Source organism: Akebia trifoliata, chromosome 13, assembly GCF_017979445.1.
Source record: "Akebia trifoliata isolate Shusen 1 chromosome 13, ASM1797944v1, whole genome shotgun sequence".
Classification (NCBI taxonomy): Eukaryota; Viridiplantae; Streptophyta; class Magnoliopsida; order Ranunculales; family Lardizabalaceae; genus Akebia; species Akebia trifoliata.
This window is the reverse complement of record NC_141387.1, coordinates 2,535,845-2,561,890: the sequence shown is the minus strand read 5'-3', so window position 1 is coordinate 2,561,890 and position 26,046 is coordinate 2,535,845. Positions and strand designations below refer to the sequence as shown.

General features: G+C 34.8%; 2 protein-coding genes across 6 annotated transcripts; both read right to left on the bottom strand.

Annotated features, from left to right (window-relative positions):
* Positions 1-30: 30 nt before the first annotated feature.
* Positions 31-5,873, bottom strand: LOC147387288 (putative disease resistance protein At4g27220). The gene is made up of 4 exons (XM_086421534.1): positions 5,690-5,873; positions 5,496-5,551; positions 161-5,051; positions 31-38 (listed from the first exon to the last, which is right to left on the bottom strand). The coding sequence occupies exons 3-4, from the start codon at positions 4,971-4,973 to the stop codon at positions 31-33; spliced, it is 4,821 nt and encodes a 1,606-aa protein (XP_086277660.1). The 5' UTR covers positions 4,974-5,051; positions 5,496-5,551; positions 5,690-5,873.
* A 13,457-nt stretch (positions 5,874-19,330) lies between these two features.
* On the bottom strand, positions 19,331-25,940 carry LOC147387287 (putative disease resistance protein At4g27220). Of its 5 annotated transcripts, none has more exons than XM_086420180.1 (7): positions 25,878-25,940; positions 25,685-25,739; positions 22,025-25,078; positions 21,153-21,546; positions 19,759-20,052; positions 19,548-19,621; positions 19,331-19,438 (listed from the first exon to the last, which is right to left on the bottom strand). In XM_086420180.1, exon 3 carries the CDS (start codon positions 24,998-25,000, stop codon positions 22,061-22,063), a length of 2,940 nt encoding a protein of 979 aa, XP_086276306.1. In that variant the 5' UTR covers positions 25,001-25,078; positions 25,685-25,739; positions 25,878-25,940; the 3' UTR covers positions 19,331-19,438; positions 19,548-19,621; positions 19,759-20,052; positions 21,153-21,546; positions 22,025-22,060. The 5 variants fall into 5 exon arrangements, with proteins under 5 accessions (XP_086276306.1, XP_086276305.1, XP_086276302.1 ...); XM_086420179.1 differs by having other exon boundaries at positions 19,337-19,621; positions 19,759-19,898; positions 19,992-20,052; XM_086420176.1 differs by having other exon boundaries at positions 19,337-19,621.
* Positions 25,941-26,046: the final 106 nt, after the last annotated feature.

Genomic DNA, 26,046 nt, shown 5'->3' with positions numbered 1-26,046 from the left:
ATGCCCGTTAGACACAGTAAGTATTTCAGATCAAGAACCTTTAGTGAAGGTAGCAATCCTTGATGATCTGCTGCTTCCTCCTTCTCATCCTCTTCTATTGAAATTATCTCTTTCAATTCGTCACATCTCCATATAGTGATTTTTTGTAGTTGTTGGAGACCTTGTGCTAAACGGAATGTGAAGAGGTTCTTCAATACATGGCAGTTGGTGATTTTTAGATTTTCCAAGCTTTGAAAGGTACCGAGAGCTAAACTGTGTTGGCAGATGCTCGTTAGATGAGGTAAGTTCCACAGTTGAAGACATTTTAGTGACGGTAGCAATCCTTGATGACTTATTGCTTCCTCCTTCTCATCATCTTCTATTGCAATTATCTCTTTCAATTCGCCACATTTAGATATAGAGAGTTTTTGTAATTGCTGGAGACCTTGTGCTAAACGGAATGTGAAGAGGTTCTTCAATCCATGGCAGTTGGTGATGTCTAAATCTTTCAAGCTTTGAAAGGTACCGAGAGCTAAACTGTGTTGGCAGATGCTCGTTAGATGAGGCAAGTACCATAGTCGAAGACATTTTAGTGAAGGTAGCAATCCTTGATGACCTGCTGCTTCCTCCTTCTCATCGTCTTCTATTGCAATTATCTCTTTCAATTCGTCACATTTAGATATAGAGAGTTGTTGTAATTGCTGGAGACCTTGTGCTAAACGGAATGTGAAGAGGTTCTTCAATCCATGGCAGTCAGTGACGTTTAAATCTTCCAAGCTTTGAAAGGTACTGAGAGCTAAACTGTGTTGGCAGATGCTCGTTAGATGAGGCAAGTACCACAGTCGAAGATTCTTTAATGAAGGTAGCAATCCTTGATGACCTGCTGCTTCCTCCTTCTCATCCTCTTCTATTGTAATTATCTCTTTCAATTCGCCACATTTAGATATAGAGAGTGTTTGTAGTTGCTGGAGACCTTGTGCTAAACGGAATGTGAAGAGGTTCTTCAATCCATGGCAGTCGGTGATGTCTAAATCTTCCAAGCTTTGAAAGGTACCGAGAGCTAAACTGTGTTGGCAGATGCTCGTTAGACGAGGCAAGTACCACAGTTGAAGACATTTTAGTGAAGGTAGCAATCCTTGATGACCTGCTGCTTCCTCCTTCTCATCCTCTTCTATTGCAATTATCTCTTTCAATTTGTAACATATCCATATAGTGATTTTTTGTAATTGTTGGAGACCTTGTGCTAAACGGAATGTGAAGAGGTTCTTCAATCCATAGCAGTTGTTGATTTTTAAATCTTTCAAGCTTTGAAAGGTACCGAGAGCTAAACTATGTTGGCAGATGCTCGTTAGATGAGGCAAGTACCACAGTCGAAGGCATTTTAGTGAAGATAGCAATCCTTGATGACCTGCTGCTTCCTCCTTCTCATCCTCTTCTATTCCAATTATCTCTTTCAATTCGTCACATTTAGATATAGAGAGTTTTTGTAATTGCTGGAGACCTTGTGCTAAACGAAATGTGAAGAGGTTCTTCAATCCATGGCAGTCGGTGATGTTTAAATCTTCCAAGCTTTGAAAGGTACCGAGAGCTAAACTGTGTTGGCAGATGCTCGTTAGATGAGGCAAGTACCACAGACGAAGATTCTTTAATGAAGGTAGCAATCCTTGATGACCTGCTGCTTCCTCCTTCTCATCCTCTTCTATTGCAATTATCTCTTTCAATTCGTCACATTTAGATATAGAGAGTTGTTGTAATTGTTGGAGACCTTGTGCTAAACGGAATGTGAAGAGGTTCTTCAATCCATGGCAGTCGGTGACGTTTAAATCTTCCAAGCTTTGAAAGGTACTGAGAGCTAAACTGTGTTGGCAGATGCTCGTTAGATGAGGCAAGTACCACAGTCGAAGATTCTTTAATGAAGGTAGCAATCCTTGATGACCTGCTGCTTCCTCCTTCTCATCCTCTTCTATTGTAATTATCTCTTTCAATTCGCCACATTTAGATATAGAGAGTGTTTGTAGTTGCTGGAGACCTTGTGCTAAACGGAATGTGAAGAGGTTCTTCAATCCATGGCAGTCGGTGATGTCTAAATCTTCCAAGCTTTGAAAGGTACCGAGAGCTAAACTGTGTTGGCAGATGCTCGTTAGACGAGGCAAGTACCACAGTTGAAGACATTTTAGTGAACGTAGCAATCCTTGATGACCTGCTGCTTCCTCCTTCTCATCCTCTTCTATTGCAATTATTTCTTTCAATTCGCCACATTCAAATATAGAGAGTTCTTGTAGTTGCTGGAGACCTTGTGCTAAACGAAATGTGAAGAGGTTCTTTAATATCTTGCACTTAGCAATCGAAAAATCTCTCAAGTTTTGAAAGGTCTTGGGTGCTCCTGTTTCATAATTCGGTAATTGCCTGTGTCTCGAGGTTGAAGGGTCTTGATCAACCACTATACGACCTTCATCGTTCTCACATGGATGTTCGAAGAATGTTGCTGGTGGTACCTCATGCAAGATCTTCTTCATGTTGCGCATGCTTTTGATGATTAATTTCTCCAAAATCCCAAATGGAACTTCTGGAGTCTCCTCATCAATGCATAGTAGATACTCTACGCCAGGACATTTCTGGACATGAAGCCTTTTTAAGTGGCTAAAACACCCTACCATATCCAAGTCTTCAAGACCTTTGAAGCCATTGCAGGAGGATAAAATCAAATGGCTGGCTTTCTGGCATAATATCCTAACCCAATTTGAAATTTTGTTCGCTCCATGGATGTGGATACCACTACCTTTCAAACCGATATAAGGAGCTTTTTCTACTTTCAAAAAAATCTTAATTTCTTTCAGATTTTTCCATGAACAAGCAGGGATGTCTTGATACGCACATATGCCATTTGTCACTTTGATTTTAAGACTGACTAGGTTTGGTAATGATACCACCTCTGCAAAGCTAGCATGCCCATTCATATCCCAGTGCTCAAAACTTCCCAGCATGTGTAATTCTTCTAACTTAGTCAACCTTGATAGAGCATTTGGTGCTATATTTGAAAGCGTTCTCACACCTGACAAATCTAAGCACCTTAGATTTGTTAGATTACCTATTTCTTCAGGCAACCTGTCAATGTTGGAGTCAGACAAACGAAGTATTTCTAAATTCTTCAATTCTCCCAGTATTGATATGTTAGTCGATAGTTCACACCACTCTAGGTACAAAGTACGGAGGTTTGTGAGATGTCCAAGCGACTTGGGCATTGAGACAAGACAATTACTTAGATCAAGGACAACAAGTGCTTTCAAATTTTCGAAGAAATTTTCTACAATATTTATTTTCATTTTCCAAGTCTGACTAAGTAATAGGGTTCGGACTTGTGGGCTTTCCCATGGTATAGGAAGCTCATTGCACTCATTATTCATAAATGAGATCCGCTTATGTGTGTCGAGTATATCTACCCTGGGCCAACTTCTTAATCCTTGACCTGCTTTTATCAAAAACCCATTGTCATCCTTGGACGCAATATGTATGGCGACATCTCGAACCACGTCATGCATCCTCACATACTCATCTTTGTCATCATCCCTCACATCATCATCATCATCATCATCATCATCTAGTAACAAGCCACAAGCCTTTAATTTTCTAACAAAATTAAGTAGCTTGTTTGATGCGTCTTCCAAACTTTTGTTTACCTTCAAGAAACCTTCTCCTATTCCATAGTCTCTCATCCGAGACAAAGGAATGTTTTGGTCTTCGGGGAACATGCTAAAGAACAAGAAGCAGCGCTTGATTTCTGGCCCATCCAAATGATCATAGCTGTATTTCAGAGATGTGATCACTTCTGGAATTATACCTTCTAATTCGATTGGGTCGGGATATTCTAATGCGCGTAACACATCGTTCCACACGAATTCATCCCTTACATCTTTCAAATAGGATCCTAGCACAACAATTGCTAATGGCGAGCCCTTACATTTTCCTGCAATCTTCCGTGCAATTGGTAACAAACTATCCTGTGTAGCAACATCGCCTGCTTTATTTGTGAATAGAACCCATGATTCTTCTTCATAGAGGGGTTCCACTTCGAATATAGTTTCAATCCCCATTCGGCGGCAAACATCACGGTTTCTTGTTGTGAGAATGACTTTGCATCCCAGATGGTCACTTCCGCTAGGAATTCCAATATCTGATGATAGCTCAAATCTCGTCCACACGTCATCCAATATTATGAGAACCTTCTCTTGCTTCAACCTCTGCAACAATATATTTGCTCTTTCTGCCAGATCACTGTCGGCTTCAAACTCTAAGCGCAACCTTCTCCCAATAGAATCTTGAATTCTTTTAAAATCTGGGGAGTTTGACACGATCACAAATATAACTTTCTCGAAGAGCTGGCTTTCTTTGAGTTCATTGTTTAACTTGTTCACTAGGGTTGTCTTCCCGATCCCCCCCATTCCATGCAGCCCAATAAATCTGGTATTCTCATCGCGTAATGCCTCCATGACCTTTTTCATAACGGTCTCCCTGGATGTCAATCCCTCTACAGAAGGGGTAGTCTGCCGTGGTACCACCCTTGGAGGAGGTGGAACACGAGAAACCACGGTGAAGTTCCCTCTTGCTTGGAGTGCATTGACAACACGTAACATCTCCACCGCTTGTTTACTCAGCCCCCAACGAGAGCTACAATCTGGACACAATCCCTCTAAACATCTCACATTCTCATCATTAGCTTCGACATCTAGAAGACGCCTCACCTTCACTTCAGTAGCGTCTACCTCTTGCAACCATTCTTCCACTACTACTGTGATTTCTTCCAATCTACTCTTCCGCGCCTCATCTACCAACATTTGTATGTGCTTTCTCAATGTGCTCAGACGACGGGCATCATTCCTAAGGTTCTCAAGATTCTCATCGTAATTGATAAGATAACAAATTTGGCCCTCAAGAAGACCAAACAAACACTTGCCTAATCCCACGAGGGACTTAAACAAGATAGAAAAAATTTCCATGGCTATGTTTATGGAACACAATTTGAGCACCAAATATTACTGATCCAAGGAAGAGAAGAAAGGTCTGGTGCAGTGAACCTGTTTGCACCAAGTGAACAAACTTTATCAGTTTTAATCATTTAAAACATGAAAAATAAATCTTAACAGATGAATATAAATGAGATGATATACAATCCAAGAGTTAGAAAATGATTCTTCATGCATTGTCAAAGCTATCTGTTGAAATTTTATTAAAAAAAAAAAACTCTCTTACTTTACCAAGTTTGTTACTCAACAAACCTTATTTTATGAATCAGGCTAGCATGAGAAACAATCTTTTTTTCGAATTTTTTTTGTTCTTTCAAAATTCTTAGAGTTTTATCGTTTATAACCCTTTGACTTCGGAACAAACAATCACTTGCCAATTTCAGTGAGGGGTGAAACCAAGATAGAAAAGAGTACCAAAGCCATAATTAATGACTAAAGAACTAACTAAATGAAAGGAAGCAATAGAGAGAAGAAAGGTATCTGGTTCTGGTTTACCTCTCTTTAATTTTTATAAAGGATCAAGCGGAATTCTTTGGTGTACGTAGTGATACCTGTTAATTTGCACCAATTGAACAAACTTCATCAGTTTTGATCACTTAAAACATGAAAAATATATCTTAACAGATCGATATAAATGAGATGATATACAATTTAAGAGTTAGAAAATGATTCTTCATGAATTTTCATACCTTTAGAGTTTCAACTTTCAATAATTTGGAGATAAACTAGAGGAACAAGAAGTGCAATAGCTCTCACTGGAACAATGAGATCATTCCGAAAAGTATAATAAACTAAAATTATAAATTAAAGCAGGTGAGCCTTCACCAGACCCAATGCTCTAAAATGTAGTTTGGAAAATTGGAGGAAAAAAAATAAAAAATTGGAGGGTAACTTTTCAGTTTTCACACATAGAATGTGGAATATTTTCTGAGTGGAGCTGGGGTGACACAGAATTTACTGTGATTCTCACAATTCTGACGTGGACATGTATATATAACCGTTGATAGTTTTTACTCGTATCGCGAGGAAACACATCTATGATTATGTACACATCCCACGTCAGACTTGTGAGAATCGCAGTATATACCGTGTGTCATTCCAGCATTTTCCATATTTTCTTTCCATCAAAGAAAATAGTTCGTAGCCTTCCTTTATGGACTATTTTCATTACTTTTCACACATATAGAACGTGGTGTTGTCGGCTGTGGAGCCCCAGACCAGCATTAGGTAGCGTACCTACTACAATTCTTTTGACTTTCAAGACTTGCTGTCATTTGTGGAATGTGCCATCAGTAATAATTGTGTTTAGGATTGAACTATGAAAAAAAAATTTTAAAAATAAATTATTTATAAAAAATAATCTAATTTTTATAAAATTAGAAAAAAGATATAAATTCGATCATTGAAAAATCGATTTTTCTCTCTCTTCACTTTTCTCTCTTCTTTCTCTCTTCTTTACATTTAAATTCACTTCTCTCTCCTCTACATTTAAAAAAAAATCGAATTTTTTTAAAATACCGATAATTGAAAGATCGATTTTTCTCTCTCTTCACTTTTTTATCTTCTTTCTCTCTCCTCTACATTTAAAAAAAATCAATTTTTTTTTTTTAAATTTCGATCATTGAAAGATTGATTTTTTTAAAATACCGATCATTAAAAGATCGGTTTCTTCTCTCTCTTCACTTCTCTCTCCTCTACATTTAAAAAAAAAACTTTCATTTATACAAAGAAACTTTAAATAAACTTTCATTTATACAATATTATATTATAAACATTTCCAATAAATATTGGTCTAGATATATATTCTAAATATTATTTATTTATTTATTTTAACAATATGGATATCCATTGTAGGGTAAATCTTCGATTTGAATTTCTTCTTGAGTCCGGACTTACGTCCGATTAAGGAGACCGGATGAACCAGGGTCAGAGCTAAGGCATATGGGTCTCTCCCCTGGGCACATGCAATACCCACACATCACACACACTAGATAAGAGATAAGGAGCACCCTCACGGGTGGCCCTGATGAAATATTGCTCATACTGGATATCAAACACATAACCTACAAACTCTCATTGCTTTTTAGATCCGAAATTGTCATTTTAACAATACAGATATCTATTGTAGGGTAAATCTTTGGTTTGAATCTCGTTATGGAGTCTGGCTTTACATCCGACTAGGGGGACAGGATAAACCAGGGTCAGAGCCAAGGCATATGAGTCTCTCCCCTGGGCTATCTATACATCACACATACTAGGTAAGTGAGGGGGATCGCCTTCACGGGTGGTCTTGAAGAAATATTGTTCACAATGGATATCAAATACCTAACCTACAGACTGTCACCGCTTATTGGATCCAAAATTGCCATTGAATCCCCCCCATCGGAGTTAATGTATAAATGTTCTTGTACTAATAATTTTCGTAAAATATTCATCAATTTTGATAAAATAGCCTTATATAATGGATTTTACTAAAATAATTCAATATTTTATATAAAATATTGAATCAACTATAATTTTTTTATAATATATACTAGGAGTTGGCATGAACAAACATACTTGTATTATAAGAGTTGTTGATAATTAAAAAAGAGGGCTTCTATTGCCACATGAACTTTTGTTAAATGTAGAGGAGAGAGAAGTGAAGAGAGAAGAAACCGGTCTTTCAATGATCGGTATTTAAAAAAATTCGATTTTTTTTAAATGTAGATGAGAGAGAAGTGAAGAGAGAGAAAAATCGGTCTTTCAATGACTAATATTTTAAAAATTTTGATTTTTTTTAAATGTAGAGGAGAGAGAAAGATGATAGAAAAGTGAAGAGAAAGAAAAATCGGTCTTTCAAGGACCGGATTTGTATCTTTTTTCTAATTTTATAAAAATTAGATTGTTTTTGATAAATAAATATTTTTATTTTTTATTTTTTTCATAATCTTCCCTTGAATTATTTGCATTTTTTTTTTCCCTCGGGTTCTGACTTCTTATCCACTTTAACGTAATCTTCAAAATTACTTGTCACATCCACTTATATGAAGGTTTTTTTTTTTTTTTTTTCGGTTTACTAACTTTATCTTCAGTAGAAAACTAATGATAACTTTCTAAGCAACTCCATGAGAACCCATCGAATCCACTTGAACAGACTCAGTGGAAATCTATCGATTGAAAATTTGTAAAAAACTATCAAACCTTTTTAGATAGATTCAATAGGTTCCTAACGAGTAGCTTCCTAACGAATCTATGCTAGTGAATTCAATATTGAGCTACTGAAATAAGTTTCAAGTGATTTTTATTTTTGATACAAGATTTTCGAACAACCCTTAAATTAGAAGTTGAGTTTTTCACAATTATTTATAACCTACTTTGTAGGCAGACCAAAAGAGGATTTTAGCAATTTTATTTTCTATAAAAAAAAAAAAAAAAATAAAAGGAGATTTAAAAGAAAAATCGTGAAAAAGGAGAAAGATGGTTTATTTCTTGCTTGTAATCCAGACTCTTAGAGTAAATAAGTTGAGAAGCCAAATTGAGTACAGACCCTAATAATTAGTCTTATGCTATTTTGTCCAAAATTACCTTTATTTTGGAGAGAAAAAAAAATCAAAATTGACGAGTAAAAATTGACTTTGATTCGATGAATTTTAAAATTACATGATTAATAAAATTGTAAAAGAATTTTCTTTCCCAAGATTTTATATATAAAAGAGTAAATTTATCCTTACTAATTTAATAAGATTTCAAATCTTTCTAATGATTGTTGAGTCCACCTTGTGGCATCCTAAAACATGATTTCATACCATTAGGATGTAGAGGACAAAATTTTATGAATTCAAAAGAAAAAAAATTATAAAAATTTATTTATTTTTGTTAAATTTTAATTTTAATTTTAAAATTAAGAGTTCAATAGTCCTCCTTTTTGAAAACCTTTGATCAATCCCCATTTTTTTGGAATCGAGATTTGAAATCTAGAGAACTATAGTTTTGGATTGCCAACTTGGTATTTGAGTTGTACGTTCAACAATTCTTAGTACGATTTGAAGTTTTTCCAAGTTAGTAAGGAATATGTTTCTGTATTTAAAAATATAAGAGATTTACCTGACCGAACTGATTCGATTTTATTACAAAAATTCTCTTTGTTTATAAATCATGAATCATGTTAGCATGACCAACTAAAATGTAATTTGAAAATTTTGAAGGAAAAAAATAAAATTTGGAGGGTAACTTTTCAGTTTTCACACGTAGAATGTGGAATATTTTCTTTCCAACAGAACGTGGTGTCGGCTGTGGAATGTGGTACCAAGTAATAATTATGGGTAGGATTGAATTATTTGCATTTATTTTTATTTATTATTATTATTATTATTTTCTGGTTCTCACTTCTTAACCACTTTAACGTAATCTTCTAAATTACTCGGCACACCCACTAATAATAATTTTGTTATCGGTGTAGTAACTTTTTAATTAGTAGAAAATTAATGATAACTCTTGATGCAACTCGATAAAATCCTATCGAATCCACTTGAACGGGCTTAATAGAAATCTATAGATTGAAAAATTGTAGAAAACTATCAAATTTTTTTATGAAGATTCGATAGGTTCCTAATGAATCTATGCTGATGAATTCAATATTGAGTTACTGAGTTAATTATCATGTGATTTTTATTTTTGATACAAGATTTTGAACAACCCCTAGATTAAGAGTTGAGGTTTTCACAATCATTTTTAACCAACTTTGCAGGGGCAGACCCAAAGAGGATTTAAAAAAAATTATTTTCTATATAAAAATAAAATAAAAAAACAAAGGGAAATTTAGAAGAAAAATCTTGAAAAAGGAGAAAGACGGTTTATTGGCTTCTTGTAATCCAAACTCTTAAGAGTAAATAAGTTGAGAAGACAAATTGAGTACAAACTCTAATAATTAGTCTTACGCCATTTTGTCCAAAATTACCTTTATTCTACATAATAGAAAAAAGTCAAAATTGACGAGTAAAGGTGACTTGATTCGATGAATTTTAAAATTACAAATTGTTGAAGCGTACAAATGATTAATAAAATTGTAAAAGAGTTTTCTTTCCCAAGATTTTATATATAAACGAGTAAATTTATCCTTACTAATTTAATAAGATTTTAAATCTTACTAATAATTGTTGAGTTCACCTTGTGGCATCGTAAAGCATGATTCATGCCATTAGGATGTAGAGGATTCAGATCTTACTAATTTTTGGATGTCACAAATTGATGCAGTTACGATTCACTCCATGGATGTTAGTAACATATTTATTGCATGGATTTGAATTTTATGACAAGGATCCCCACTCCAATGTTTGATGGATGACAAACTTCATAAAGTAAAGCTCCTTTGGAATTGTCACAATAACAAGGGAGTTCTTGTAATAAAAATGTGGATAAATCTATCTAAAATAAAATAATAATATGAAACAGGTGAGTATTCATCGAGCCAACAAGTCTAAAATGTGAAAAAATGGAGAATTTTTTTCTTTTGAGGGTATAACTTTTCAATTTTCACATATATTTCTATCACACAAAAGAAAATAGAGAGATTTACTCAACAGACCTTACTATTATATTTTTATTACAAAAACTCACTTGGAGTTCTGACGACCTCCAAGAGAATCTTACTTTATGCACTTTGTTCCCCATCAAACTTCATTTTATCATGTTTGTATCTACATCAAACTTTAGAGCGAGATTCATGCTACAAATTTTAAATTTATGGGGTTAATTTATTACTTAATATATCTTGTAGTGGATTCTAACCGCATCAATTTGTGGCATAAAGAACATGTTGTGATGTCACACATATAAAAGGTAAAATTCTAAGAACTTTAAAAAAAATTGAAAAAGAGAGTTAATTTTCATGGTTGAATTTGAATTTAAATTTGAGAGTTGATTAATTATTCATTTTCAAAATCTATCATCAAACTTAAAAAGATATTATTTTTTAATTTTTTAATTTCATGTGTGATTTTTCATATCTTACTAACTTATTCCACGGTAAATTTCTCAAAGAAAATTTTTGGGAAAATGCTGAAATGACAAAAAAAAAAAAAAAGTATTTACTGCGATGTTGTCACTGACAGAACGTGATGTTGTCGGCTTTGCAACCCATTAGATTTGACTTTTCGTACAAAAACTCGTCTGGCACCAATAATAATTGTGGGTTGCACCTACTTTCTTCTTCGTTTCCTACAATTAAAGGTAATGTTGTAATTTTCTCGTGACACACACTTTATAAAAACATTATTTTTTTCTATTGGTGGAATAATTTTTGTATCGTACAAAAGCGTGTCTGACACCAGTAATAATCGTGAGTTGTACCCACTTTCTTCTTCGTTTCCTACCATCAAAGGTAGTGTTTTAATTTACTCGTGATACACATTTATAAAAATAATGTTTTTTTCTGTGGAATAAGATTTTCTTTTCTTGAAATGTACATGTATGAAGTTGGAGACATTTTTTGACGTGAAAGTATGTAAAAATCATAGATGATTTTCATTAAGATATGAGTGATATTAGATGAAAAATATCTATGATTTTGTCACACATCTACATTAAAATACCCCCAATGGTGTAATTAATGTTACTTCAGCGTTATCCTACAATTTTTTTTCTTCCATGGAAATTATCGAGAACTTTCATTGTGACGTGATAAAATTCTATCAAATTCAATTGAACGTACTCATTAGTGTTAGAGAATAAGATGCACTGTATTAAGATACATGAGATACACTATATCATTGTTAATGTATCTCATCACAAATGGAAGATTGTGATGAAGGATATTCTAGAATATATATTGATATTTAGAATATATCAAGTAGGATATTTTATAATATTTATATTAGGTAGCTTTTATATATCTTGGTTGATGTACTGTCTATAGAAAATGTGAATTTTATTGAGATTCTTGGATGATTCTTACAAAAGTCCTAGTAGGGTATTTATAGACAGTACATCAACCAAGATATATGAAAACTACCTAATATAAATATTCTAGAATATCCCAATTGATATATTCTAAATATCAATATATATTCTAGAATATCCTTCATCACAATCTTCCATTTGTGATGAGATACATTAACAATGATACAGTGTATCTCATGTATCTTAATACAGTGCATCTTATTCTCTAACAATTAGGAATCTACTAATTGCGACACTAGAGGAACCCACTGAATCAATGTATCAATGTTGACGAATTCGGTATTCACCTATTAGGTGAAATTTCATTTGATTATTATTTCTACTTTTGACATATTTGAACTACCCTTGGATTAGGAGTTGAGGTTTTCACAATCATTTTTAACCTACTTTACAAACTTTAAATGTATTGTTACTTGTACCATTAAATCCCTCCTTGAAATAAAATATAACTTGTAATAGTACATCCTTAAATCAAAGATTTTCCATAAATGTTTAGAAAACAAAGTTCAATCACTAGTTGGATCTACGAGCATGAGAACATGTATAATATGATCTCGTTTAAATGTCATAAGTGGGAAGCATGCACCATAGTACTCATGCGATTTGGTATGACGTGTTAAAAAAAAATATATAGAAACAATGAAAAATGAGAAGAAGAAAAAAAAAATACAATCACATAGAAATACAAAGATTTTATATGGTTTCCTTAAGATTAAGGTATGTCTACGGAATACAACGATTACTAGTTGGATCTACGAGGATGTAAACATGTATTATATGATCTAGTTTAAACATCATAAGTGGGGAGCATGCACCATACTACTCGTGTGATTTGGTATGACGTGTTAAGAAAAAAAAATAGAAACAATGAAAAATGAGAAGAAGAAAAAAAAATGCAATCATATAGAAACACGAAGATTTTTTGTGATTTCCTCAAGATTAAGGTACGTCTACGGAACAACGATTCCACTATGAAGAGAAAATTTGCAATTACTAATTATATTTTTTCACCAAAAAAAGAAATATTACCCTAGGAAAGCATAATTATGATTTTATATAATACTAATGCTTGACTAGTACGATTAGACTCCACAAACAATAACATAACGATGAATTCGAAGACGCATCCTTGCATTTTTCCCTCCTTATGGTCCAATGCACTGTTTCTCCAATGTTATGCATTTCTTCCCTTAAACCTCGGACTAACGTACCCAATATCACCATCTGCTGATGTATAGAAATTACTAGATAAGGATGTACGAATCTAGGAAGGAATGATGTTGCTCCCTTGGCTATTGTATTAAGGTAAAGAGCTAATTGTTATTATTATTATTATTTTTTATGACAGTATACTTTTACTTTCTTGAAAAAGTAAGTAAACAATTAATACCTAATGAAAACTAAATTAAAATAAAATTCAAACCTTTAATACACCTATTTGAGGGAGATTACTCTTGAAAAACGTATTGCAACTATTAAAAGGTATAACACTTACACACTAATCAACATTCTAAATCTAAAAGTGTGACAAGCGAATCAAAGGCATTACAAATCCCATCTCAAGGACGTCGACTGCATCATGATACCAATCCCCAAGGACCACCACACATAAAAATCTAGCTAAAGAAAAATAGACGATCATATTAATAATTTGTAATTGACCATTAAAAAATGCATGGAAAAATAGAATGGCGAAGAACGAAATTATAAAGAACTCATTCAAGGGTGAAACCTATCCCCAAGGACCACCACACACAAAAATCTAGCTAAAGAAAAATAGACAATCATATTAATAGTTTGTAATTGACAATTAAAAAATGCACGGAAAAATAGAATGGCGAAGAACGAAATTATAAAGAACTCATTCAAGGGTGAAACCTACGAAGAAGTGTGAGTAGAAAAACCACAATAATTTGATAGGTAATCTATAACCCTTAAAATTTTAACCTTTGTCTTTTATTTTAACCTTAATTTGTTGTTTGTTGAAGAGAGGAACACAAACTACACATTAATCTTAACAAAAAAAAAAAGACTTCGTATAGTTGATATACATTATTAACACCAATGATTATCCAAGCAAGCAACATAAATAGGTTGTTAGATAAATAAATCATTAACCATAAACAAAAGGACACAAAAGTATACAAAAGGAACTTCAAAACTTGGGATGACAATCTATGGTTTCATGCATTAGCTTTTCACATATGCTTCTAGCATTCAACAAATTAGAAAAACAAAACAACCTAGAAAAATAAATAAGAATATTCCATGGAAAATTATTAAGATCCCAAAGCTTAGGGCAAGCTTGATTGCAAGGAAATTGTAAGAAAAATCATTTGCCCCACAAATATTATATCTGTCGTTATCCACAACTGTAAAGCCTGTATCCCCAAAATATATGGATAATTTTGAATTTTCTTGTTGAGACAAGTAAACTGGTGATAAATTAAGTAAATCTAAAATTTTAGTACAATCAAATTGTTGGTTATGTAAATTAGCAGAGAATATTGACAGAGGAATGGGTCTAAATATATATGACAAGTGTCCCCCACCCTACAATTGAAGGGTGCATGGATTATTTTGGTAGTCCTCACACCGTCATGAATTACTAGGAACTTAGACAAGGGCAGAGGGAAGTTGCTAGTAACTCGCAATCACATTGTAAAAAAAAAAAAAAAAAAAAGTGTAAGAAATTTCATTGAATTTAAGTAGTGATTCTCCTAGTTCAAATATCAACATTAAAAGTAAGAACCAAAAGAGAATGTTAAGTGGGTTTGGCTTTTTATTTACTCGAACTAAAGGCAAGAAGAGGCATGACTTGTGATAAATTTGGAGGTCAAACTCAAAACCAATTGGCAATGAGTGGAGAGGCCCAGGAGCTTATAAGGATAGAGACAAGACAATTAGTTCTGATATGGGACTACACTCAATACACCATCGCACGTGTGGGTCGGACTAAGTCAAAGCATGTAGAGATATGAATCGAGTGACTTGGAGGAGAGAAAGGCCCGCTCTGATACCATGATAAATTTGGGAGTTCAACTCAAAACCAACTGACAATGTGTGGAGAGGCCTAGGAGCTTATAAGGACAAGGCAATGAGTTCCGATGTGGGACTATACTCAACAACTTGAGGCTTCAATCTTCTTCATTTCCTGATCTTAGCTTTTCAAGGTCTCAAGGTTAAGTTAAGATCATTGTTTATAATCATAACTTATGAAAGCGCTTTGACATTGTTTACCCCTCCAAAAGCACAGTCAAAGTTAGACTTTCTATTTATAGAATCTTTGACTGCCTTGTGGCATAAAATAGTTTTAACTTATTTAGGATTCTTAATCCAATTAATAAATAATTAAAATTTTACTCTTTTTAGATTTACTATAAATAGTATTACTATTTTGTAAGTATGTCAATTAGAATATAACTAGATTTTTGTTCTTTATTTTTTTTATAAATATCATTGTAACTCTGTTTAGAGATGAGAAAAATGTAATAAAACAATTTGTTTGGATTAAAACAAACAGTTGCCTAATCTCATGAGAACCTTAAAAAAGATAGAAAAAATTTCATGACATGTTTATGAAACACAATTGAACACCAAATATTACTGAACTAAGACAGAGAATGAGATAGCGGGTGAAGTAAAAATAAAATTATTGCTTTCACCTACCTTTTAGGTGGGTGAAAGTAATAAAATTGGTGAGATGAGAAAAATAGTGGGTGCAAATAGCATGCCTCTTCTAGGTAATATCATAGCATCTCTTATAAATAGGACTTTGAGTTAGGGGTGTCAATGTGTGTCCAATTAACCTAAAATCAAACCAAAACTAGAATCAAGACGGTTGTGGGATCCGTTTTATTGGAATTGATTAGCATCAAATATTTTAAAATCAATCCATCTAGAATCATAATCCATAGGAACCAATAAATATCGCAAATTAATAATCAACCCACTGAGTATTGGCCCACTCTGAATCAATATATTATGGAGGGTTTAAATTCCCAATTCAAATAAAATCCCGACCTAGCGAAGATGGGACAAAAATCACAAATAATGAAAGGAACAAGAACACAAACAAAATTTGTTGATGAGGTTCGTCGCTAATTCGCAGATTGCATCCTCGGGCTCATGATGTGGCATCCACTAAATATGGTACTAGTTATAAATCTCCCTCTCCACCATACTTTTCAATTTCGAGTACTTCTCTGCTTTACAATTTCTGCTCCCCTTTGAATATACAGAAAAACTTTCGCTAGAAAAAGAAGTTAAAATTTGGGACTCCCCAAATCTGGAGTTATTCCTATATTACAATACTAAGAATCCCTACAATTTGCGTTTGCCTTTCTAATAAGATAGATCCAAATCACGCCATGTAGTCAAATCAATAAGGTAGGGATTGAAATAACCTTACTCCTCAAGCGGCTAATTTTTGGGGATTTCGATTTGTTTTAATGACTCAAGACTCCTATATTCTTTTTATGCAACGATACAAAACAATTACACTATATTTTTCTTTGAAAATAGTCTTGTGAAACACAATTGAAGTATTATAAGTGATCCCGGCTTGATGAATAAGATATCCGTGTTTATCACCCAGAATTGTTAACTTGTCAATCTGTTGTTGTAAACATGGCACGATTTCCTGATCTAACTTGCTAGTTCGATCAACCTCTTGATCTCGATACTAACAAAAAGGTGCTTCTCTCATTTTCCCCATAAAAATTCATCTTTAGTAATCGATAATAAGTCCCCATGCAGGATTGGACGTCTATTTGGGCAAATTTGGAGATTTCAAGTAAAAATATTAGTTTTGGGTCTTGAGTATCTGAACTTCTCAGTCATCCTCTTTGAATTTTAACTTATAGGGTTGACATTACCCTAGGCCGATTTCTACATGAAGACCGAAATGGATGGATCTCGAATAAATTAGATTTGACGGGAGTGAGGACTTTGAATCGAGTTGGAAATGACTTCAAATACTAATTTGGCATGACTATGGGTCTACTAATAGAACCTTTTGGAACACGATGGTCCTACCAATTGGATGCTCCAAATTAATTAATCATCAAGAATCAATCAAATAGTCCCCGATTAATGGGATCAATCTAATGGTTCACGTTAACTGATCATCTTAGATGGATTTGCATGGATCAAACTAGTCAATCTCTCAACAATCAATTGAATGGCCAAAAACATAATATGTGATCTTATTCATAATTTGGTAAGTTTGTTTTTAATGAGTTCAATAACTAGGTGCTGTCGAGATTTGAACCTAAGCCTCTAATACCATCACCCAAAGACTTACCAACTACACTAGCTGGCACTTACAAATTTTCAGTGTGATATCATGGAGAAAAAATAGGGTAAATTGTCATTTTGTGATTTAAATACAGCAAAATTTCAATTTTAATTCACTGTTAATTTTAATTCCCAAAACATGAATAACGACATTACAAGGATTTTAAAGTGATGATCTCACTGGTAAAAAGTAACTACATCATTGACTTTTACTTAGATTTTCACTTTTATAAATCAATGAAATTGTCACTTCAGAGTAAAAAAGAGTTCTTGTTGCCAAAGTCAGAAAATACTCCGAATAAGGGACTAGCCGAGTAGTTTAGCAGCAAATTGGTAAATTAATCAATGATTTATTGATAGATCGCAAAATATGGTAAATATTTTACCCTATGAAACAAAGAAAACATAATTTAACTGTTCAACGAGATTGAGGATTGAAGAGGACCCATCATTCATTCATTCTCTCAATTTTTTGCTTTAAATCCATCACAAACCATTCAAACATCAACAATGACATAAGTGTCTACAAATCATAATGAAATAACGTACAAACATCATAGTGGATTGGTTCTCTATTTCATTCAAATAATCACAATCTACTTATACAAGACATAAGCATCAAGTATTTTTTTTCCCAATATCTCCTCAATCTTCTGAATAACCCCATTCATGCCTCGGGGTGGATCTTTAATGATCAATTCATCAACAAATGTCCGGAAAATAATCCGTCTCTGGTTATCATCCTCAAGTTTCAATGCGAAATCATCATCGGGTAAATTCTCCAAAGAGATAAAAATGGGAAAAAATCATTTTAATTACATAAGACATGTCTCAAATGGGTCATTTGGACCTTGAATATTGTGAGGTATGAGAGTTGTTACCCATGTAACAACTTGCAAGGCCTCTTTGTCTCTATCAGTGAAAATGCATTTACGTCTAACCTTCTTGGCATCATAGTCCACAACTTGCAAAATAAGATAAAAGAAAAATTACCTAAACATACTCAAATATTTCATTAATAAAAAGTATAAGGTGGCTTAAGTAAATTTAAGGAAAAGTTGGGGTGCCGATGGTATTTCTCTGGAAAAAAAATGTTTTTAGAGATCTTGGCCGGCTATCTATATCTACTTCAAAATACAAACCACAAATTAATGCATAACTTGAGAGGAACATGACCGACTGCTTGTGACAAAAATGTTTCCTTTACCTCCACATTAGTACTGTATATATATATATATACAACAATGGCATTTAAGAATATTATTCCAAGAATGATATATTCTGTTGTTTTGAGAGATTTGAGGTCCATATCTTTTCTTTTTATGGGTAAACTAGACATGAACCCATAACATCAAACTTAAAGTTGCAATATGTCAACTAACTAAGCTATGGATCTAAGCCCTTGGAGGTCCATAACAAAGGATTGAAATTACCTCGAGGATAATAAATAGTAGTGTTAACAAATTTCTCATCACATAATTATTGAGTATCATACACCTGAAAGGTCAGACCAATGGAAGATAAAAGAGGATTGGAAATAAAACTTAAAAAAGAAAAAGTAAAAAAAAAAACTTCTCCACACACAATCCTCCTTGGGCTAAGCCCAATGAGCAACAGGAAAGACGGGCACCAATCCTAGTCAAATCAAATTCTCAGGTTTCAATGTCACCAATTGCCACAAAATTTTTTAAAAAATATCTTCAAGATTTTTCCATGAAACAGGGATATCTTGAGACTCTCATATGCCATTTCCTTGTAGATACATAGTTCGAAAGTTATGAGGTGTCCAGGTGACTTTTGCGTTGAGCCAAAAGAAGTCTCACGTAGATCAAGGACAAGAAGTTTTTTCAAACTTTCAAATAAATTATCTGGATTTACTTTTAGATTTGAATTCCCTCTTAGTAATAAGGTTAGGAGTAGTGGACACTCCAATTGACTAGGGAGCCCAATAATGCCACTATACATGACTGACACCCACCTACAACGTTAGGTTGCAATTTTCTTGAGTTTTTATCAAAATGACCTTGATTATAATTTTTAAATATAAAAGTTAGGGCATGGCCACTCAAATTTTGGTGTAAACCCACTCAAATTTTGAATATGCTTCCTTGCATTTTTCCCTCCTTTCTCCAATGTTAAACATTTCTTCCCTTAGGCCTCGGACTCACGTACCAAGCAATCACCATCGTTCATTTTGTAACCTGTTGTACACTTCTACTGATGTATAAAAATTGAAGCATGAAGATGTACAAATCAGAGGAGTGCAGTTGCTCCCTCAACTACTGTACTGCGGTCGGGCGCTACTGTCACACTTATTACACACAATTGTTTCTATGATGTTGTCGCAACTTATTTCTACGGGAAGGTAGGGTTTCAACATGTTCCTGTCAATAAACAAGTGTTGATCAGTACACAAATTATTTTTTAACTAAAAATCTAGAAATGATCTGTTAGGTACTCATGTTCAAATTCTGTAATGTAGCTTATCAAGTGAAACCTGAATACTAAAATTAAAAAGTACCTTTAATAGCATGGATTGAATATGAATCCATTGAACCAAGGCTGTGTCAAACATTTGTACCCATGAGAGACATTCAACTTCATTTCCACTGCCAACTGAAGCGCTTGTTATGTAAAGTAGCACCTTATATGGGTTGCAAGCTTCATGATAGAAGAGTATATGTTTCAAAGCCTTGCAAAGCAAATAAGTTTACATAGAGTAATAACCAATCCCTGAGCCATACTATGAATTACCATTTAATTAGATCACCATTTCCACTGCCGAAAACAAAGACATTACGGGAATACTTCCTACCTGGATAAATGCAAATCTTTTCCATGTTACTCGAAATGAGAAAAAACATTTTTGACCGAAAAATGCAAAAACAGAGAAACCTATCAGTAGCTTATAATTGACACATAAAAGCAAAAAAATAAATGCAGGGGAAAATAGAATGGCGAACAACAAAATTACAATGAAATGAAACCAACGAAGAAGTGCGAGTAAAAAAACCACAGTGATTTCATAGGTGATCAGTAATCCTTAAAACTCTTAACACAAACTACCCACTAATTTTACATAAATAAAATAAAAAGGACTTGATGTACAATATTAACACCAATAATCATCCAAGGCAAGCAACATACATTACTAGGGACAGACTAGATTTAATGGGAACTAAGTGAAACCATAAAGCAGATTTTAAGCTGTAGCTCAGCCTGGATTTAAGTGTATGTGCCCAACCCTTCATAGCAATGTTCAAGGTGAAAGCCCTCCCTTTGGTTTTTCCAACTGGGATGGGATGAAAGTCTATGGTTTCACGTGTTAGCTTCTTCACATTTGCATTTATCATTGAAAAAATTAGAAAAGGAAAACAACCCAGGAAAAAATAAATACCATACTTCATGAAAAATAATTAAGATTCCAAAAATAAGGGCATGCTTGATTACAAGGAAAATTTAAGAAAAATCATTTACCCTACAAATCTTATATTTGTTGTTATACTCATCATTACAAAGCCTTTATTCCCAAATATATGGATAGTTTTGAATTTTCTTGTTGGGATCAAGCAAAGTGTTGATAAAGTAACTAAATCTAAAATTTTAGAATAATTAAATTGTTGGTTATGTAAATTATCAGAGAATCTCAATTGTGGTAAGGACAGAGGAATGGGTCTAAATATATGAGGGAAGTGTCCCCCATCCTACAATTGAAGGGTGTAGAGATCATAAATTCATTATAGTCGATGAATTAAATGGAACTCCAGTCCTCTCTACTAAGGACCCAACCTGTATAAACTCTCAATCAGATTGTCAAAATGTCTAAGAAATTTCATTAAATTTAAACAATGATTCTCCTAGTTCAACTATCAAAACCAAAAGGAAGTATCAAAAGAGGATGGTGGGTGATCGGACCTTTTCTTTACTCGAACTAATGGTAAGAAGAAGCATGACTAGAGGCTTCAATCTTCTTTATCTCCCAAGATTAGCTTTTCAAAGTGTCAAGGTTAAGTCCAGTCTCCAGTCTCCAATTCATCATTTTCAATGGTTGACACCACCGGTGTTTGCTCTAATTGGTCTAAATATGCTTCGGTGCAGTTCTCAGGGCTTCCAGATCCTCAATAGAAGCAACATCTCCTGGCTGGTTAAGGTCGTAAACATTTTCTGATCCTGATATAATATCATAGTCTAATACTAGACTCAACCAGTTGCCCGTAGGAATTTCCGAGAGAGTGGTGCCTGCAACCTTGGGATTAGTCACATCCGAAGGGTAGGGATACCTCTTCAATCCTAATTATGAAGACCATGTGTAGATGCTCGAAATGGCACTACACTTTCCTTCTCTTTAAGCTCGGGGGGACCTGCAAAACAGCCCACTCCGACGATCAAGTTAGCCAAATTGATCAATGTAATGTGCTTAGAGAAGAAGAATGCGAACCTCTTTTACTCATAGTTCTCTTCCTTATATAGGTGTTCAACTTGATCGTTTTCTGTGCCAGCCCTTGAGGTGACCTGGGGTAGTTAGCCTACTCTCTGACATGTCAGCTGCAGGAGTTGTTGCAACTGCCCTATCACTTCTGAGAAAGTCAGATTTGGCCTGACATGGCGTGGGTGGTTGGAACTGGCTGTCTATTGCAGGCTTATCTGTCAGACCTGTCATACCGACCTACGAGCTGATGGCACAGCTCCGAGCTTGGAATACATGCATTCGTCGGAGTTAATAAACCGAGCAAGAGTCTTTATCCGAGCCACGTGTCGGTTCTCAAGAATTTCCCCCCACACCATGTAAAATCTACTAAGATCTCAGCAGGGTAGGACACACCTTAAGGTTCGAGAGGAAGCCTCTTTAAATTAGGACATTGTGTCACTGTAACTGATATTGAAGAACAATAGAGAAGTAAACCACCTTGGCAGATGCTCGTTAGACAAGGTAAGTCTCTCAGTTGAAGATCCTTTAGTGAAGGTAGCAATCCTTGATGACCTGCTGCTTCCTCCTTCTCATCCTCTTCTATTGCAATTATCTCTTTCAATTCCTTACATAGGCATATATGGATTTTTCGTAGTTGCTGGAGACCTTGTGCTAAACGAAATGTGAAGAGGTTCTTTAATATCTTGCACTCAGCAATCGAAAAATATCTCAAGTTTTGAAAGGTCTTGGGAGCTCCTGTTTCATAATTCGATAGTTGCCTGTGTCTCGAGGTTGAAGGGTCTTGAGTAACCACTATATGACCTTCATCGTTCTCACTTGAATGTTTGAAGCATGTAGCTGGTGGTACCTCATGCAAGATCTTCTTCATGCTGCACATGTTTTCGATGATTAAGTTCTCCAAAATCCCAAATGGAACTTGTGGAGTCTCCTCATCAATGCATAGTAGATATTCTACGCCAGGACATTTCTGGACACAAAGCCTTTTTAAGTGCTTAAAACACCCTACCATATCCAAGTCTTCAAGACCTTTGAAGCCATTGCAGGAGGATAAAATCAAATGGCTGGCTTTCTGGCATAATATCCTAACCCAATTTGAAATTTTGTTCGTTCCATGGATGTGGACACCACTACCTTTCAAATCAATATTAGGACCTTTTTCTACTTCCAGAAAAATCTTAATTTCTTTCAGATTTTTCCATGAACAAGTAGGGATGTCTTGATGCGTGCATATGCCATTTGTCACTTCGAATTTAAGACTGACTAGGTTTGGTAATGATACTACCTCTGCAAGGCTAGCATGTCCATTCATATCCCACTGCTCAAAACTTCCCAGCATGTGTAATTCTTCTAACATAGTCAGCCTTGATATAGCATTTGGTGCTATATTTGAAAGCCCTCTCACATCCGTCAAATCTAAGCACCTTAGATTTGTTAGATTACCTATTTCTTCAGGTAACCTGTCAATATCGGAGTCAGACAAACGAAGTATTTCTAAATTCTTCAACCCTCCAAGTGCTGATATAGTACCTGATAGTTTACACCGCTGTAGGTATAGAGTACGGAGGTTTGTGAGATGTCCAAGTGACTTGGACACTGAGACAAGACAATCACTTAGATCAAGGACAACAAGTGCTTTCAAATTTTCGAATAAATTTTCTACAATATTCATTTTCATTTGGCAAGTCTGACTCAGTAATAGTGTTCGGACTTGTGGGCTTTCCAATGGACTAGGAAGCTCAATGCACTTATTATTATTCATAAATGAGATCCGCTTAAGTGTGTCGAGTTTATCTACCCGGGGCCATTTTCTTAATCCTTGACCTGCTTTTATCAAAAACCCATTGTCATCCTCCTTGGACGCAATATGTATGGCGACATCTCGAACCACGTCATGCATCCTCACATACTCATCTTTGTCATCATCCCACACATCATCATCTAGTAACAAGCCACAAGCCTTTAATTTTCGAACAAAATGAAGTAGCTTGTTTGATGCGTCTTCCAAACTTTTGTTTACCTTCAAAAAACCTTCTCCTATTCCATAGTCTCTCATCCGAGACAAAGGAATGTCATAGTCTTCGGGGAATATACTAAAGAACAAGAAGCAGCACTGGATATCTCGCCCTTCCAAATGATCATAGCTGTATTTCAGAGATGTGATCACTTCTGGAATTATACCTTCTAATTCGATTGGGTCGGGATATTCTAATGCGCGTAACACATCGTTCCACACGAATTCATCCCTTAAATCTTTCAAATAGGATCCTAGCACATCAATTGCTAATGGCGAGCCCTTACATTTTCCTGCAATCTTCCGTGCAATTGGTAACAAACTATCCTGTGTAGCAACATCGCCTGCTTTATTTGTGAATAGAACCCATGATTCTTCTTCAGAGAGGGGTTCCACTTCGAATATAGTTTCAATCCCCATTCGGCGGCAAACATCACGGTTTCTTGTTGTGAGAATGACTTTGCATCCCACATGGTCACTTCCGCTAGGAATTCCAATATCCGATGATAGCTCAACTCTCGTCCACACGTCATCCAATATTATCAGAACCTTCTCTTGCTTCAACCTCTGCAACAATATACTAGCTCTTTCTGCCAGATCACTGTTGGCTTTAAACTCTAAGTGCAACCTTCTCCCAATAGAATCTTGAATTCTTTTAAAATCTGGGGAGTTTGACACGATTACAAATATAACTTTCTCGAAGAGCTGGCTTTCTTCGAGTTCATTGTTTAACTTGTTCACGAGGGTTGTCTTCCCGATCCCCCCCATTCCATGCAGCCCAATGGATCTGATATTCTCATCGCATAATGCCTCCCTGACCTTGACCATAACGGCCTCCCTGGATGCCAATCCCTCTACAGAAGGGGTAGTCTGCCGTGGTACCACCCTTGGAGGAGGTGGAACACGAGAAACCACGCTGAAGTTCCCTCTTGCTTGGAGTGCATTGACAACACGTAACATCTCCACCGCTTGTTTACTCAGCCCCCAACGAGAGCTACAATCTGGACACAATCCCTCTAAACATCTCACATTCTCATCATTAGCTTCGACATCTAGAAGACGCCTCACCTTCTCTTCAATAGCGTCTACCTCTTGCAACCATTCTTCCACTACTACTGTGATTTCTTCCAATCTACTCTTCCGCGCCTCATCTACCAACATTTGTATGTGGTTTCTCAATGTGCTCAGACGACGGGCATCCTTCCTAAGGTTCTCAAGATTCTCATCGTAATTGATAAGATAACAGATTTGGCCCTCAAGAAGACCAAACAAACACTGGCCTAATCCCATGACGATCTTAAACAGGATAGAACAAATTTCCATGGCTATGTTTATGGAACACAATTTGAGCACCAAATATTACTGAGCCAAGGAAGAGAAGAAAGGTCTGGTGCAGTGAACCTGTTTGCACCAAGTGAATAAACTTTATCAGTTTTAATCATTTAAAACATGAAAAATAAATCTTAACAGATCGATATAAATGAGATGATATACAATCCAAGGGTTAGAAAATGATTCTTCATGCATTGTCATACCTTTAGAGTTTTAACTTTCAATAATTGAGAGATAAACTAGAGTAACAACAAGTGCTCAAGCTCTCACTGGAACAATGAATGGTCTTTTCGATTCCTTAGAGATTTACAGGGCAGACCTATTTTTTGAAATTTTATTAAAAAAACTCTTACTTTATCAAGTTTGTTACTCAACAAACCTTATTTTATGAATCAGGCTAGCATGAGAAAACAATCTTTTTTTAGAGCTTGATCGAATTTGTCAAAAAAATAGATGGCTACCGAACTCTCAAATTTAGAAATAGAATTCATGAAAGAAAATGAACTTTTTTTTTCTTCGAAAACTCTTAGTTTATCAAGTTTGTTACTCACTTGCCTATTTCAGTGAGGGGTGAAACCAAGTAAAAAAGAGTACCAAAGCCATAATTAATGATTAAAGAACTAACTAAATGAAAGGAAGCAATAGAGAGAAGAAAGGTATCTGGTTCTGGTTTACCTCTCTTTAATTTTTATAAAGGATTAAGCGGAATTCTTTGGTGTACGTAGTGTACCTGTTAATTTGCACCAATTGAACAAACTTCGTCAGTTTTGATCACTTAAAACATGAAAAATAAATCCTAACAGATCGATATAAATGAGATGATATACAATTTAAGAGTTAGAAAATGATTCTTCAAGAATTGTCATACCTTTAGAGTTTCAACTTTCAATAATTGAGAGATACACTAGAGGAACCAGAAGTGCAATAGCTCAACCTTCGTTGTTATAAGAGTCGCTATTGACTGACTCGAAAAAATCCACTTACTTTTCATTCGTTTGACTTGGCATGTGCACAGAATCATAGATCTTTTTTCTTGT

Coding starts and splice junctions, on each gene's coding strand:
- LOC147387287 (XM_086420180.1), bottom strand. CDS start 25,000: ATGGAAATTTGTTCTATCCTGTTTAAGATCGTCATGGGATTAGGCCAG.
- LOC147387288 (XM_086421534.1), bottom strand. CDS start 4,973: ATGGAAATTTTTTCTATCTTGTTTAAGTCCCTCGTGGGATTAGGCAAG.